This window comes from Capricornis sumatraensis, chromosome 5 (assembly GCF_032405125.1).
Source record: "Capricornis sumatraensis isolate serow.1 chromosome 5, serow.2, whole genome shotgun sequence".
NCBI classification, from domain to species: Eukaryota; Metazoa; Chordata; class Mammalia; order Artiodactyla; family Bovidae; genus Capricornis; species Capricornis sumatraensis.
The window spans coordinates 36,501,010-36,519,068 of NC_091073.1; the positions used below are offsets into that span (position 1 = coordinate 36,501,010).

General features: G+C 37.0%; 1 protein-coding gene across 1 annotated transcript in view; it reads left to right on the forward strand.

The window, feature by feature from the left end:
• KLHL7 (kelch like family member 7) overlaps nt 1–18,059 on the forward strand; it is a 53,893-nt gene that overhangs the window by 18,546 nt on the left and 17,288 nt on the right. The window contains exons 5-7 of the mRNA XM_068972986.1: nt 1,224–1,399; nt 3,059–3,233; nt 11,590–11,732. Of these exons, the coding sequence (XP_068829087.1) occupies nt 1,224–1,399; nt 3,059–3,233; nt 11,590–11,732 (494 nt within the window). The remainder of the gene's footprint in view (nt 1–1,223; nt 1,400–3,058; nt 3,234–11,589; nt 11,733–18,059) is intronic.

The window sequence follows — 18,059 nt, forward strand, 5'->3', positions numbered from 1 at the left end:
CCTGTATGTGTCTGAAACTGATAGCAAATAGTGTTCAATTATGTGCTGAAGGTTTCCATCAGTGCAATCAAGAAAAAATAGAGTAACAATAGAAGTTTCCTTATCTGGCATAATCAGAACAGTACTTAGTTGGCTAATTTAAATTTTATTAATGTAGTGAGTGGTTAAAGAAGGTTTTTATCAATTGTAAAGATTTTATTTTAGTGTAATATAAATATAGCAATCTGCTGTTTGATGCTAAGCCCAACTCTATAAATACTGATTTTACCTACATCTGTCTTACATAAGTCACACCAATAATATATCATCTATGATTTTTTATTCTTAATTTCCTTAAATTGATAACTCAGCAAGAAGTCTGATGACAGAATCCTTCTAGAATTTTGCAGTGTTTTCTCAGATTTTATCAGTTGTCTTGGTCATGCTTGATTTGAGCTATTTCAAGTCTTTCTTAAACCTCAGTCTTCATAGAAACAACTACTTTTCACATTCATATTTTATTGATCCACATGATACTTTATTTGGTCACATAATCACCACAAATTCAACTGCCAAAAATTAGTTAATAAATAAATACTGGTTTTTGGTGAAAGTATCATTTCCCTATTGGGATCCTAAACATTCATATGTAGCCGACTGCTCACCATGAGTATATAGCATGCCATCTTATTGGTTAATACATTCCCCTCCTTCTTTCTCTCCCCTACTCTCCCTTTTTTCACAACCCTTTAAAAATAGGAAAAATATTCTTAGCTGCTGACCCTACAGCTAGAAGTGAGTGATTTGGCTCATGGACAGTACTTTGCAGATTCCTGATACAGAACATTAATAATCAATTAATTACATTGAAGATCATTAAAAAAATCTAAGTGGAGATCTCTCAACTGTCCCTAAAGTAATCCAAATATTTAGCAACCTTAATTGAAGTCATATTAGAATTTTTAAAAAGTAGAACATTATAAGCTTATTTTAAAATTTATTTGCGAGAGAAAATGTTTTACTTGTAGCCAAGAAAAGTTTGGAAAAACATTGAAGAGGGTCTGTCCTACCAAGTACCAAATTCAGCCACATATAAGATGGTATCATGCTGGCATAACAATAGACAAATCAATGGAAAAGATTTATGAAATTTATTATCTCATTTTCCTAGAGTCAATTACTGTATCTTCACTGTGTTTTTTTTAAAAGGTATTTTGGTTCGTTTATTTTCTTTCTATCTTCAGGTATAAGTGTATTAGCGGAGTGTCTAGACTGTCCTGAATTGAAAGCAACTGCAGATGACTTTATTCATCAGCATTTTACTGAAGTTTATAAAACTGATGAATTTCTACAACTTGATGTCAAGCGAGTTACACATCTCCTCAACCAGGACACTCTGACTGTGAGAGCAGAGGATCAGGTAACTAAATTGCCTTCCCACAATATTCTTAGTAAAAATGTTCCTATGGACTTCTTACACTTCATTTTTGGATACATGATAACGAAAAGAATCATATTAGGAGAGACGGTATTTACACTAAGTAGAGTATTCCAAATTTTGTTTCATGGCTGCTGAATGTTAGAAAAATCAAGAAAATGGTTTCTCCTCTAGGCCTTCAGGCAGTCTTGCTGACACCTCAATTTTTGCCCAGGGTATGATCCACTTTGGACTGTCATCTCCAGAACTGTCAGATAAACTGTTAGAGGTGTAAGCTGGGTGCAGGCGTTAGGAGCTAGATGGGGTAACGCTTTAATATGCAGACATTTAATTAATCTCTATTTTCAGTTCCCCATCCTTCTCTGTAATTTAAGTCAAAAAGTTTGTGATAATGTATTATATAGCATGGAAATCAGTGATACCATGTTGATAGCACATACCCTTAATATAATGAGACTGGCATGTCATCTCTGTCTTCCTTCCAAAAAAAACTACAGCCCCAGCCTAATCATGAGATAACCTAGATTGAAAGACAGTCTATACTGATTAGAACTCAAAACTGTCAAAAATCGTCAAAAACAAGGAAGGTCTGAGAATCTGTCATAGTCTAGAAGAGCCTAAGGTGATATGATGACTAAATGTAATGTATCTTCTTTGGAACTGAGGAATAGAAAAAGAAAATTAGACAAACTAAAGGATTTTTTTAAAGTATGGACCTTAATGTATTAACATTTATTTGTTAGTTATGATGAGATTTTTTTACTAACGTACCAATTAACATCTAAGTGCAGGGTATATGGGAACTCTCTATACTATCTTTCCAATTTTTCTGTAAATCAAAAACTATCCCCATAAAGAAATTATTTAAAAATAAAAGAGTAATTCCTATAAAAAGTTTAACTGACTCATGGGGAAATTAAATTTAGGCCTTATTAATATGACCTAAAAGTGTGTGGTATATGAAATAATACATTTTTTTCAGTGTGTTTAAACTAGTGATTTGTAGATCAAATTATGTTAATAAACTTGGCACTTTTTTGGTAGTTAAATGAATTATTTTATTTTAGAAAGCAATTCTTACATAAATACTCTAATTTACTTTTATATATATAGAATTTTTATATCATAAAGTTTGTGGAAAGCACATAGGTCTATCAGTTCATAATTTAGGAATATTAGATTGAAACAAAATCTTAGATGACCTTCATATCTCTTGGGGTAGAAGGCCTCTGAGGAAATAACACCTTTTCCTGGTATCATATAAGCAAATAATTGAAACTAGCATTGATCAATAGATTTTTTCAGTGGGAAATGTATATCATATCTCCTTCCAAAACAGAAGTTATATTTTGTTTAAAAGCAATTTAAAAATATGTATTCAACATCCTCCTTATCGTTATATTATGCAGTAGTAATAAGTTCTATAAAGCATATTACCTAGAAGAATCACTAGAGCATTGTATAAACTGTTCTGAAGTAAAGATGGGTATTTGGGGATGAAAACAAGTATCTGAATAAGATGTTTGGGATAAGCAGTTATGTCTTAATGAGATTCTTTCCCTTCACTGTGAGAGTAAACATAGGTAATTGGAAGTGCTGCTGCCATCTAAAAATTTTACCATGCTTTTTTTCTCCCCTTAGGTTTATGATGCTGCGGTCAGGTGGTTGAAATATGATGAACCTAATCGCCAGCCTTTTATGGTTGACATCCTTGCTAAAGTCAGGTTTCCTCTTATATCAAAGAATTTCTTAAGTAAAACAGTACAAGCTGAACCACTTATTCAAGACAATCCTGAATGCCTTAAGATGGTGATAAGTAAGTTTCCTTAATATCCACTTATAACCTGATCATCTAGCCAGTTTCTCATGGACTTAAAACCCTTCAGATTGGATCAGATGGGGCAGCCAGGGAGAAACACTTGAGACTTAGCCCTTCTATATAGTTAATCTATTGGGATTCTCAACTGTCTATCTGGAAGGAACTTAGCCTCATCCCTTATTTTATAGGAACATCTGGGATAGAAGGTAAAAAATTAGACTTTGTCTCCTTTCATGTACAGCAACTTTCGTTTTATGTGTTTTTTTTCCTTTTTAAAATAATTGAGCCCAAGTAGTGTACTCTGATCACATTTTCTTTTTGGAAGAAAAATGTTGGTTTGTTGCACCTGGAGCACATTTTTTGCCACATTCATTTTTGATTCACTTAATTTTTCTTGATTTGCAGACTTGAATCCCAACCCCTCTGTAAAATGCCACTTAATAAAATTGTACAATTAAACAATCTGTTGCTTTTCTTTCTTTGGCAGCACTGCTCATAGAGCCTTCTTTCTGCCTGTTCCAGTATGAAGTATTTGCATTATAGGTGTAAACTTAAGGCACAGTTCTCATCATGGGACTTCTCTGCCATCCTGGGATGTTCTTTCACTCCTTTCCTAAGTTAGATTTCACTATTTTCCTCAAACGCAGGTCTTCCCCTTCCTAAATTCTGTTTGATTGGATATATCCTTAAAAGCTTCCTGAGAAAGAGTATATGATCAGTAAATATTTGGAAATTTGACAAATCACACCTTTATCATAAAATGTTGAAGGATAGTTAAACTGGGTATAGAATTATGTTGAAAAATCATTTCCAGTTAGAATTTTAAGGCATTTTCCATTGTTTACTAGCTTCCATTGTTACTTTTGAGAAATCTGATGCCAGTTTATTTAGTGTGCTTCCTTGTAAGCATGTAACACTTTATTTCCTTTTAATCCCTGGTATTTTGAAGGTTCACAGTAATGTACCTTGGTTTTCATCTTTTTTTAGTTATCACACTGGCATTCTGTATCTATTCAGCCACAGATTTCTCAGTTCTTTATTGCTGGTATTGTGATTTTTTTAGGGATTGAGTCTGTAATCTTTTCTTGTCTCTCCTATCCATCTTTGCCTTTTCTGTTTTCTTGGAAATAGCCTTTTCTTTTAGCACTTTTATTTCAGTTATTTTGTATTTCTGTGAGTTTTATTCTCTTATTTCATGGCTATAATACGTATTCCAGAGTAGCATTATAATGCCTTTAATGTTTTCTTATCTTGCCTGCATTTCCTGTATTGCCTTCTTTTTTCTTTTTTTCTGTATTGCCTTTGTTTTTCTTTTTGTTGTTGAAAACAAATATTTCATATCATCTGTGAATATAAGTGTGTTATTATTAAATTGATAATACTATGTATGTGAGTGGTCTTCTCATTTATTGGGCTAAACTGTAAGATAATCAGGGTAGCCAGACAGTTTTTAAATTGGGGACCCCCAAAGGTCTTTATCTGTAGTTACTTTCTCAGGTAGTTGGGTTGGAGGCATTTGGAACTGAATGGGGAAACATTTTGACTTGAAGGCTTTCACTTAATCCCTGTTTTCAGTTTTACACCCTTTTCTGTATGATTCCCTGAATCTGGACATCTCTGATTCAGAATCTCCAAAGACCAACCCTCTGTCTCCTATAGTGGGAAAAGCATAGGTATCTGACTGAAGTAGGGAAAGGAGACCTGGCAATTCAGCGGTCATTTATTTTAGGATTTTAGAGTTGTCTTGATTTCATCCCCACTCCAGCTTTTGGGGTACTCTGTATCATTCCAGGGTTCTGCAGGATCACTTGGCTTGCTTCTCACTGGTGTCTGTTGCCGTAACTATTCAGGTCTAACGTTCTGTCTGCTAGCTGTCTTCATTAACTGTTTTGGAAGTTGCAGATCTTCTAGCACTATCAGAGGTAGAGTTTGTTTGCTTCTTCTTTCCTTGTTTTTGGAGAGTGGCTTTCAAGAGAGAGGAAGGAAAACGTCTTGAAATGGCAAGTCTAATCTCAAGTTGTTTTTGTGTTGATAAATCTTAATCAGTCTTTTCCTTTATATCCAGCTTTAGAAATATGTTTGGAAGGGTCTTTCTTGGTCCAAGATGATTTTTTAAAATTTCCTAAATTTTCCTTTTGTGCATTTATGGATTTTTTTTTTAAATTTCTAAACCTTATATGCAACTGAGATTGATTACATATAAAATAATCTCATGCCACCCAGAATAAATAAGAGCCTAGCTTTATTTTCCCTCCTAAATGTTTGGCAATTTTCTAACCCAGGATCATTGTTGAATGATTCATCTTTGCATTGCAGGCAGATTCTTTACCATCTGAGCCATCAGGGAAGCCCTTAAATATTGTTGTACTTCATTTAAATTGTTGTGTGTCCCTAGAGAACTTGTAATTTTCTTACATTTTATATTTCTTGAAAAAAAATGTTCAGATATTTTTATTGTTGCTATTGTGATTGTATTTTTTTCCTTAATTAGTCATTATTGATCTTTTTAAATTTCAGTGGATTTCTTTTTTCTAGGAAATAATTCATGATCTGCAAATCATGATTTTAGTTTTCTCCCTTAATATTTATACTTTTTTCTTTTGTTATATTTCCTAATTGCATTGAATAAGTTTTTAATTGAACAGTGTTCAATTAACTATGGTGGTGTTAAATATTAGCCTTGTCTTTCCCTTATGCTGATGGGAATACCTTTAGTTCTCACCTAGAGCCATGAACCTGGCTTTGACATTAGCTGGGTACATGTGTTGGGGTATGTAGGTGGATATGAGTGGAGTAGGTAGGAGATGTCTATAATTAAGAAATTACTTTTGTTTCCTGAATTTAAACTTATTTCTAGTGGATACCGATACTGCTTTTTCTGAGAGTTTGAGGATTTTGACAAATATTCAGTTCAGTTCAGTCACTCAGTCGTGTCTGACTCTTTGTGACCCCATGAATCACAGCACGCCAGGCCTCCCTGTCCATCACCATCTCCCAGAGTTCACTCAGACTCACATCCATCCAATTTGCCTTGATTCATGGACCTGACATTCCAGGTTCCTACGCAATATTGCTCTTTACAGCATCGGATCTTGCTTCTATCACCAGTCACATCCACAACTGGGTATTGTTTTTGCTTTGGCTCCATCCCTTCATTCTTTCTGGAGTTATTTCTCCACTGATCTCCAAAAGCATATTGGGCACCTAATGACCTGGGGAGTTCCTCTTTTGGTACCCTATCATTTTGCCTTTTCATACTGTTCATGGGGTTCTCAAGGCAAGAATACTGAAGTGGCTTGCCATTCGCTTCTCCAGTGAACCACGCTCTGTCAGACCTTGCTATAGTGCTATTTTAAAATTTATGTGTATTTAAGCTGTACTTAAATCTATGAAGAATAATGCAAACACTAAATGTTTTTTGTTCTGTATTTAAGTGTTTTTTTTAACTTTTCAAATGGGGCTTAATTTTTTTTAATAGTATTTAAATTTATCCATATTTGTCAATCTCTTTGCATACCATTTCTTCTTGTATCTTAGACCTTCTCCCTATATTCTTGAAAAGCATCCTTTATAAAGTTCATACATTGACAGTCTGTTGATTTTAAACTGTTTCAGTTACTAGTTATATTAAAATCTTTTTTTTCCTTTTATTCTTAAAGGTGAACTGGGCATGCAATTCTAGGTGGAACATATTTTCTCTCAATACTTTGGAGATGTTTCACCCCACCTCCATCGTTACTACTGAGGTCTCCTGTCAGTGTAGTTGTCATTCTTTGTATACAGTGTGAATTTTTTGCCTGTGGCTTTTTAAAAGGCTTTCTGTTGGTTTTGATGTTTTGCATCAAATATATAGCTGGACATTTGTTTGTGTTTATCCTGCTCAGTGTTTGTTCATTTTCCCGAGTCTGAGGAATCCATGTTTTTCATCAAGTTTGGAAAATTCTCAGCCATTTTCTCTCCCAATAGTGTCAACTTCCTCGGGAATTTTAATTAAAAAGATGCTGTCAGTTCTCCACTCCGTAATTTCCAAGCCTTTCGTCGCACCTGGGGTGGTTTCTCCACATCTGTGTTCCAGGTCCCTAGTTCTGCTTCCTGTTTCTCCTCCTGCTGGCTGGGCTGTGCCTTCACTGCTGAGTGCAGGCTTTCTGTAGGGGTGATGAGCGGGCACTACTCTAGTTGTAGCGCGTGGGCTTCCCGTGGCGGCGGCACCTCTTGTTGCAGAGCACAGGCTTTAGGCACTCACCTGATTGTTAAATACTATCACTTTCCCTTGATTTGGAAGTAGAGTGAAATTTCTGTTAGACTTATCACATGGCTGCTAGTTGATAATATTATGGTTTTAGGGTAAGTTGACCCAATACTGTCCCCTAGTTTGGGAAAGTATTATGATATATCCATATAGTGGAATGCTCTATATTTACTAAAAATATCTTAGATGAATATCTAATAATAAACATTTTTTATGAGTGGCAATAGCATAAAACAGTGTATGGTATAATAGCTTTTGGTTTCAGTTAAGGTGTCGAGGGGAAAAAAGGGTATGAATCAAGTTCATATCAATCAAATTAAGGGGTGATACGAAAAGAACTGGAAAAGGAGAGTTCACCCAGGCTGCTATCTTTAAAACCAAGGTGTAGGGAGTTTAAAGAAGTAGATTTAGGTAGTACCTAGTTTCTTTAAGTACAGGGAGGTGAAAGAAAAGCAAGACCAAGAAGACGCCTTTAGATTAGTGCTTTCATTATGTGGATTTCGTATGTGTTCATATCAGATTTTTTATTATACCCCTATTTGCATGCTGTGTCATATTGCTGGTTTCACTGGGTGGAGACCTGCATCTGTTTATCCACACATGGAGTAAGCTGTTGAAGATAAATTAGCCAGTCTAAATGAAGTATAGTGTTTAGTTCTTATGTGAATTCTGAATTGACTTAGAATATTGGGATTATTCCAGAAATCCAGCCAAGTGTGGGGTTAGGCTCTTGAGCAGGAATCTTTGTTACATTTTCCTTTTTTGTTTTGTCTTGTTCTAATAAAGAACAGTTCTAAAATTCCTTGACTAGGCACACGCAGCTTTGAAGCCTGAATAAAGCTCAGTGGAGAGAAGGCCTCCCTTCCTCCGACTGTTCCCCTTCCTACCATCTGACCTAGAGGCTGCCTTCTGAGAGTAGAAGAAAGACAGAAAAGATGATAGGAATATAGAATGAAACTAAACTGAGAGAATTTACAACTAAAAGAAAATGAGTCCTAAAATGAACATCATAGTCAAAGCCACCACAAAGGGTCAGACCAAGTCCTTACTCAGAATCTTCAAATGACAGTACCTGCCTCTCAAAGGATTAACTCCCAAAGGAATAAGCCTAAGGAGCAAGGTGCTTCTCAGGGAAAGGTCCCAGAGAGCTTGTCCTCAGCCCTGTCCTGGGAGAGAAACAACCCGTCGGTGAAGGAGCCACAGTCTGTGCTTCCTCCAGGGGTGGACACAGTTGGCCACAGTCGGCCCCTTGCACCCCTGGCCTGTTGCCTGGAACCTTCCCCTCCTGAATCTCTTCTTCCCCACTGCCTGTGTTCTCTTGTTGGGAGAACTGTGTTCATAGATTCCACAGGACACATCCGCCCTGTGTGGAGCCCTCCGAGAGCAGTGGAGTGGCTCTCAAACCCCACAAGATCTGTTCTGGGGTAGCGTTCCATAATTGGGATTTCTAACAAGTTTCCAAGTGGTGCTGCTGGTCAGGGAACTACACTTTTAAGAACTACAGTCTTACACCTGGAGTGGGAGAGGAGGGGATGAGGAAAAGTGGCTTTTTACAGTTGTAAAGGATTGTGGAAAAACAAATCAAAAATATATGACAGAAACCAAATGTGACTTACAGAGCCCAGAATATTTGCTGTCTGGCCCTCTGGAGAAGGTTTGCTGACCCCTGACTGAGAGTAGGCACCTGAGTCTTGGCTGCTGAGGGTGCCAGCTGTTTTAACGCACAGTGGATCTACTAATGCTCTAAAGTGGAAAGAAATGCTAGAAATACCGATACTGATTTTCATTCATTCACAACCTGTTATCCAAAACTGTCTTCTCTCTATATTCCTCTTATAAAAGCCCAACACAGCATCATGAACAGAAGTGTTTTCTGCAGGTATTGAAAATTGGTTGCATTATTTTATTTTTGGACCAGTAATACTGTACATCATACACAGTTGAAGGGTAAATAGTGAAAAGTCTAAGTAACCATTATTATCTTGTATTCCTTCTAAAAGAAGTCTTGAGTCTGTGCATACAGTCATTTATTGACAAATGCTTGTATAAATTATGTATAAATATATATAAATAAATATATAAATTTTTAAAATAAATAATGTCACACTCTGTGTACTCTTCTATGTCTTCCTCCCTTGCCTTCCTTCCTGTCAGCTTGTGGGATCTTGGTTCCCCAACCAGGAATTTTCCCATCTTGCCTCTTTTCATTCCACATTATTTCTTGGAATTCATCCTATGTGTACATATTACCCTTCCTTGTTCATCTCAATAACCATGTTTAGTATTCTATTGTGTGGATAACCATAATTTTTAACCACTTCCCTGACAGTGAACTTTAGGTTGATAAAATCCTAAAGGGGGAAATTGCTGGCTAAAAGGTATGAAATAATAATTTCACAGATAATTTGCACTCATCCACGTCTCCACCAGCAGTGTAGGAGAATGCTGCTTCCTTTATCATACCCTGTGTTCCAGGTAGTTTGATCTTGTGCAGTCTGACGTATGAGAAAGTCTGATTTTAATGTGTATTTCTCTGACTAGAGCACATGAGCATCTTTTCATATTTTCAGAGATACTTGTAATTAGTTCTTTTTCTATGAACTTTGTTCAGATACATGATCTAACTTTCTGTTACTTGATCATCTTAATATTATTGAGTATCTTTTATATGTCTTTTATATGATTTATAAATTCTTTTCTAGTTTGTCATTGTCTTTTTCTTTTAACATTTACTTATTTTTTTGACTGCACTGGGTCTTAGTTGCTGCATGTAGGATCTAGTTCCCAGATGAGGAATCAAACCTCGTCCCTCTGCATTGGGAGTGCAGTCTTAGCCACTGGACCACCAGGGAAATCCTGTCATTGTCTTTTAATTTTTTGTTTTTTCTTTTTGCTATGAAATAATTTAACTTAAAATTTTATGTAGTTCAATTTTTTTTTTTTCTTTTCTTTAGCTTCTGTGTTATTTGTCTTTTCTTAGGCTTCCTTGGTAACTCAGATGGTAAAGCATCTGCCTGCAATGCAGGAGACCTGGGTTCAATCCCTGAGTTGGGAAAATCCCCTGGAGAAGGAAATGGCAACCCACTCCAGTATTCTTGCCTGGAGAATCCCATGGATGGAAGAGCCTCGTAGGTTACAGTCCGTGGTGTTGCAAAGAGACACGATTGAGTGGCTTCACTTTCACTTTCAGGCTTCCTCATTCTGGGCCTATTTTTTTTTTAACTTTTTCCTGTTTTTCTTTTAGTTCATTTATAAGGCTTTAAAAAAAACATTTAAAAATATTCTATTGATTTGGGTTTGCTTTAGAGTAAAATATGAAGTTGGGTATCTTCTTCATATCACTGTCTGTCATCATTTATTGAATAATCTACTTTTCCCACACTGATTTGAAATGACATCTTAAAAGTTTTTAATTGTTGTGTGTCCCTTGACTTGGCAAAATTAAGTAATTGCTTAAAGAATGATTTTAGAGCACAGTAGTTATGAATCCTCATTGCATTTTAGGATCATCTAAGCAGTAAGTACTTCTCCAAGTTTTATGTGCATCTGAGTTACTTTTGGATTTTGTTAAATATGCAGATTCTAATTCAGTAGCTCTGGGATTCAGTATTTCTAACAAGTTCCCAAATAATGAAGTTGCTAATCTTTTAACCACATATAAGGGGCAGTACCAGTGCCTCCACCCTTCCACCAGAGGTTTCAATTTAACTGTGCTGGGGTAGGCCCCAGCAATAGTTTCTGAGATTTTCTAGGTGACTCTAACGTACAGTGAAAATTGAGAACTGCTGGGTTAGGAGATCTGAATTTCAATAATTAATATTATGGCTGCTGTTGCTTGAAAAGCCAGATGATTCACTTATATTTACTAAGTGGGTAGGACAATCTTAACATTAATGGTGATGACGGAGAATGATAAATTGATTAGCACTCAGATTATTATACAGTTCTCCTGCGTCATTCCCCCTCACTCTTTCCATAAATGTCAGAGAGATGATAGAAAAAAAAAAGTTACAGAAATAAGAGCACTGCTTTGTTTGTTTCCTTTTTAAAGTAAGTATTAAAGTGCCCGAAGTTCTTGAAGAGTTGCCATGTATTTTTCTACAGGTGGGATGAGATATCATCTCCTTTCTCCAGAGGATCGAGAAGAACTGGTAGAAGGTACAAGGCCCAGAAGGAAGAAACATGACTACCGCATAGCCCTGTTTGGAGGCTCCCAACCACAGTCTTGTAGATATTTTAACCCAAAGGTAACTAACTTTTATCCTTGTTTTTGTCTCTAAAAGCACTGAGCAGATAGACTGGCACCTACCACCGATAGTAATGACTCAGAGATGTTATAATTTATGGTGTTCTTTCATAGACCTTATGAGATACATAGTTATATCTCATTTTACAAATAAGGAAACTGAGGCTTAGTCAGATTTCAAATGTCTCTGTGACTGCTCTGGAGTGCTACATAGTAACCATTATCAAAAAGGGAAAGCAGCTCTTCTAATTTGCAACTCCTTGCTTTACTTATGTGCCATTTTCAATGAAAATCTGCTTCTGGAGTTATAGGGTTTTATTTTCCGCTTTAGTAATTATGTTTGAATATAAAATAATACAGTCTTTCTAGAAAATGTGAAAAATCTAGACCATCATGAGGAAAAAGATAAAATTACCTTTAGTCCAACCATCTAGATATTATTACCAATTTTAATGTGTTTTACATTATGCTATTTGGGCAGCAGAGTTTGAGTCACAGGTCTAGGAACATAATTTTTAAAAATAGATTATGAGAAAGTCCATTCATATTTCTACCTCTTGTTTCTTAGACCCGTGACTTTTGGCTGTTGGAGAGATAATGCTATATTTTGCTATTGCTATATATAATGGCCAAGCAGAACACATACCATAATCCTAAAAAGATAGCACCTGACCTTGCAAAATGGTACCCATAACTGATGTTGAGTCTCAGCATTTAACAATCTCTTTCATCATCTTATAGCCCCATTTTTTGTTGATGATAGATACCTGGATGAGTCCAGAGCATCCTTTTTACATCAGGATACTTCTGATTCTACTTTCTCTGAGAAGTGGGTCCTTGGAGGCTTTCTAGATAATACGATAGTGGTGATACACATAGGGTAGTGTTGTCAAGAGTGCAAAAGACAGCATGGGCCAGTCCAAATCCAGAATAAATATCAATTCCAATGAGGATGGAGCTTTGTCCCTTCAATAATGGGACGGTTCCAGTGTAGTCAGCATGGCATTAGGTAACTAACTGGTTCCCTCAAGGTATGATAACAAATCAGCTTCTTAGAGTCGGTCAGTATTGCCCACAAAGTGGGTGCTAGCCAGTAGTGGATAGCCATGTAGGCCTCAGGTAAGGAAGGGCCATTAGCTGTTTTTTTTGTTGTTTTTTTTAAACTTTTTATTTTATATTGGAGTATAGCCGATTAACAATGTTGTGACATTTTCAGGTGAACAGCAAGAGGACTCAGCCATACATATACATGTATCCATTCTCATTAAGGTTCATTAACTTCTGTAGCCACTGACTTATGTAGATAATGCATGCATCTAGCACTGCACTGTAGTCACTCATAAGCCCACTGAGCAAGCATCACACTGGGGAGGAAAGATGCAGACACAGTCCTAACCACATGATTACTAAGACTTTGCTGCAGCTGTGGGCACTCCAGTAAGAATTCATGTGGGACTCAAACTTGTTTCCTTTTGGAAGAAGGGGGTGGGGCGGGCTTCTACATTATCCTTTCTCAAATCTCCTTGTCAGCATTTTTTTCATTTTTGCTTATTTCAGGTATAAACATCTGGGTAAACCATTAGTCACTGTCTGACAGTTGATAAAAAACTGACCTGAGGCTTCCTCTACTGAATGACATACTGAACAATTAAAGGAACTGCTTGAAAATCTGCCATATCAGGATATGTCTTTTCTGTATTATGCCTTAGTACCATTCCTGAAGGGACTGTAATGCTTAAGCTAGTACTTCTGGCTAGTACTATCACAGATGAACCAAGCTCAGGTCTCAAATTTGTCAGCTGATGTGGAAAGACTACCTCCAAGAAGACATAACGCTGGGTGAGGGAGAAGCCTACTGAGGAAGGGTCTGATTATCCCATTTGGATGTTCTGTGCCTTTGAGACCTCCAAAAGCCCAGTTCTGTGTCTAAATACTAGATCATGGATTGAAACCATGCTATTGCTGATGTGGTAGGTCAGGTAACACTATTCAAACTGGGTTAACAATATGCTCACCTGGTTTCCCTTGGTGTCAGACATTTGCTGTCTGTCAGACCCTAGTGGCCAGCCAGGAGCTATTTCCTGAAAAATGGTACCTGCCTAAAGTAGGTTGGCCCTGCCCTAGAATCCCAGGGGTGTGCTCTGTGGTCATATTGGGACATGCCTCAAGTTATAAGCAGCAACTCAATGCCCTAGGGTCACAGGCTAGCCTGAGCAGCTGAGCTGTACTTCTATCACCTGTCCCACTTAGAAAGCTGCTCCAGGTTTTGCTCACAACTGGCAGCTTTTTGGTTTGCCCAGTTAGAGCGTAAATGTAGGACACCCAAACACAGGATATGTGTCATCTGTAAAGTGTTAGAAGATGCCTGGGGCAACAAGCTGTCCTTCATTTCCAAGGGGTTATACCAATATGATGTAGATCAGGGCTTGGCTAACTTTTTCTAAAAGAGATAAACACTTGCAGTTTTATAGTCTACATATTCTTTGCTATAACTGCTCAACCTGATGCTGTAGCCGGAAAGCAGCCATAAATAATACATTAAAAAATGGGCATGGCTGCATTCCAATCAAACTTTATTTACAGAAGCAGTCAGTTGGTTGGATTTAGCCTGCAGTTTGCCAACCCCTGCTGCAGACCTGTGGACATCTAGGAACCCTGTTGTGAGCAACACCATACTTTAGGATAACTTTTGTTTTGGGAAACACTTGTCTTTCCAAGACATGTGGGATCCCTTCTATTTTCTGTTCATTCCTGTTTCCAGAACTGATCAGTGTTACAGGCATCCACATAGGAGACCTTTGGCAAGGTGAGATAGACCAGGGCTCCTGCAGCTGAGATTATAGCATAGAGTTAGAGTCTAGAGATCTTGAAGTCAGACTATGAAATAACTTTATCTTCTCTGTCAGTTGAAAAGAAATTCCATCTAATGATCTTGGGTAGATAGTAACAGAAATACACACTAGCCAGAGGGTAAGCTATAAACCAAGTTTTAGTGATTGCTTCAGTCTGGTCCAGTGAGGAGACCACAACCTGGCCCTGATGCAACAATCAAGAGTCACCAGTCAGTTCAGTTGCTCAGTTGTGTCTGACTCTTTGCGACGCCATGGACTGCAACACGCCAGGCTTCCCTGTCCACCAACCCGTGGAGCCTGCTCAAACTCAAGTTCATTGAGTCGGTGATGCCATCCAACCATCTCATCCTCTGTCACCCCTTCTCCTCTCACCTTCAATCTTTCCCAGCATCAGGGTGTTTTCCAGTGAGTTGGTTCTTTGCATCAGGTGGCCAAAGTATTGGAGTTTCAGCTTCAGCATCAGCCCTTCCCATGAATACTCAGGACTGATTTTGTTTAGAATGGACTGGTTGGATCTCCTTGCAGTCCAAGGGACTCTCAAGAGTCTTCTCCAACACCACAGTTCAAAAGCATCAATTCTTTGGTATGCAGCTTTCTTTATAGTCCAACTCTCACATCCATACATGACCACTGGAAAAACCATAGCTTTGACTAGATGGATCTTTGTCGGCAAAGTAATGTCTCTGCTTTTCAGTATGCTGTCTAGGTTGGTCATAGCTTTCCTTCCAAGGAGTAAGCATCTTTTAATTTCATGGCTGCAGTCACCAGCTGCAGTGATTTTGCCACCCCCCAAAATAGTCTGTCACTGTTTCCATTGTTTCCCCATCTATTTGCCATGAAGTGATGGGATTGGATGCCATGATCTTGGTTTTTTGAATGTTGAATTTTAAACCAGCTTTTTCCCTCTCCTCTTTCACTTTCATCAAGAGGCTCTTTAGTTCTTCTTCACTTTCTGCCATAATGGTGGTGACTCATAACCCACAGAAGATATATGCTGCCAGATACCAAAAAGACCTCCAGGGAAGGAGTGGCAGGTTAGATTGGTTAAATATCATCATATTTGGACTGTCCCTGTGACTGGCTTTTGGGTCATATATCTATCTACAGTCAGAATATAGGCTGATTTTTTTTTTAACTGAAGACATCTAGTTTCCTTCCTTAGAAGACTGAGTGAATGGCAGGTACCATAAAGCCTGATGGCCTGTGCAACACAGGGCAATAAGCACAATGTCAGTGCGCTTAACAGGTTGATACACCTACGTATCTATTTCATACTAGGTAATGTTAAGACTGTTGACATTTCAGTGGCTATTTAATTTCATTGTTTTTTAATTTTTCAGGATCCTTCTGAGTCAGGAGCAGGAAACTTATCAGTTCTTTTTCTCCCCCAAGAAAAATCTGAAGTCATAGGAGCTTAAATTATAATTCTATGACCACAGCTTTCAGGTGTTGATGATAGTTACACCCCTCCTAACTCTGGTGTCAATTTTGACAGTTAAAAATGCAATTAAAGTATATTTTGGTAAATTAGTAGATGTCTGTTTTGATGTACAGAGGTACAAGGAGAATACTGATTTCACTTGGGAGACAGCATTGTTTTTAGAGTAAGGCAAATATGGAATGACTACTAGCACTTGTTTCTAGCCTGTAGTTGTAACAATTTCCTTGATTTTTTTTTTTTTTTTATTGAACAGTTGAAAAAAGATGAGTGTGCTGCACAAGCCTGGAAATGAGACTGTAACTTCAGAAATCTCATTTGATGTCTTGCTTTGCTCTTATAAATGGCACATACTTGGTGCTCTTCTGTATATTCAATCACAAGTTCTTAGACTTATAGTGGAAAAATTTTAATAATTGAGGATATAACTACCAAATAAAAACATTCTTATTCCATCAATTATTACTCATTTCCTAATGTTAACACTATTAGCACCCCATTATAATATTTATTAAATATTTATGATGGAAGTTCCACTATCTCCTTTTTGCTAAAACTACATCTTAAAAATTTTCACCATTTACTCTTATTTCATATAAGTTGATTGTATTTATTATTTCAAATATTTAAAGTCAGGAGGCTGATTTCTCTAACTTATTATTTACCTTGAATCCTCAAAGTGAACATTATTTCATTTTCCATTTCAGATTTCTCTATAAGTTATTATTTACCTTGAATCTCCAGAGTGAACATTATTTCATTTTCCATTTCAAGTAGACTGCTTAATAATAAATACTGTATAGGAATTGTTTTAAAATTCTTGAATTTATTATTTTCAGAGATGTTAAAATGGTTTTAGCTATCAATAATGGAACCCATTAATATGTGTCCTATACCTGTTCCAAATGATTATTTTGACTGAATTGATCTCCTTCAAAGAGACAGTTTAAGCAGTACTACTTAATTGAATTATCTAGAATTAAGCAGTATCCCTATAAAGTGTTGTCTTTAGATATTCCTTGGATATCACTCATGAGAAGCAGCAAATATTTATATTAATTGCTGATTGGAAGATGATAAGAAAAAAATGAATATTTTTTCTGGTAGATAAGTAGATAAAGTAGTAGAAATCTTGGGTTGCTATACTGAATTGAAATGATACTGTTCTTGTCGTCCTTTCATGAATTCTGCTGAGTCTCCTCTTCCCCTTCCCCACGGTCCCTGTTGATATTTATCAAGTGTTTAATGATTACTGAAGAGTTATTTGTCTGAATCCAGTGCTCTGTTCTCAGAATTTGTGTTCTCAATTGTAGCATGGGAATGTTTTATAATACTGATGCCAAAATAAAAGTTGACTTAATTGACCAGATTATTTGGACTATTCCTGTCAGTGAAATGATAAGCTTTGAGGGCTTAAAACTTTGTAGGGGTCTTGGCTCACCACTTTCACATGGTGGAGAAATAGGAGACTCTGCCTCAGAGAAAAAGGGATTCTGCATATACCCTGCTAAAACCAGACAAGGAGTAAGAACAACACAGTGAGGACCAGTCCTGGTTGCAAAGGCAGAAAACCAATGGTGCCATGTTTTACAGAACCATCAGATTCAAAAGGTTTATGCTGAGTGTCTTTTTCTTTTGGCTTCACTACACAGCTTGTGGGGCTTTTAGTTCCCCTACCAGGACCCTCGGCAATGAGAGAACGGAGTCCTAACACTGGACCACCAGAGAATTGCCTCTAAGTACCTTTTCCTGCTCACAGCTCTGAAGTAGACTCATCACTGAGCTTAGTGTCTGGCCCAATGTGTACGGAGACGGTCCTACACTATCATCAAGGTGGAACTTGGCGATTATATGTTGCATATGATTTTAAAAGACTTGTGCATAAAAGAAGTATAAACCTTATAGGAAAATGTTATTACATTAAAAAATTAGAGAAGTTTTTGTAAGAGTGCATCAGTGGTGTTTGTCACCAGCAGAGTGTTGTACAAATAGTGTACTGAAGTCCAAGAGGGAGTGCTGCTGAAATGATTAGGAGCAT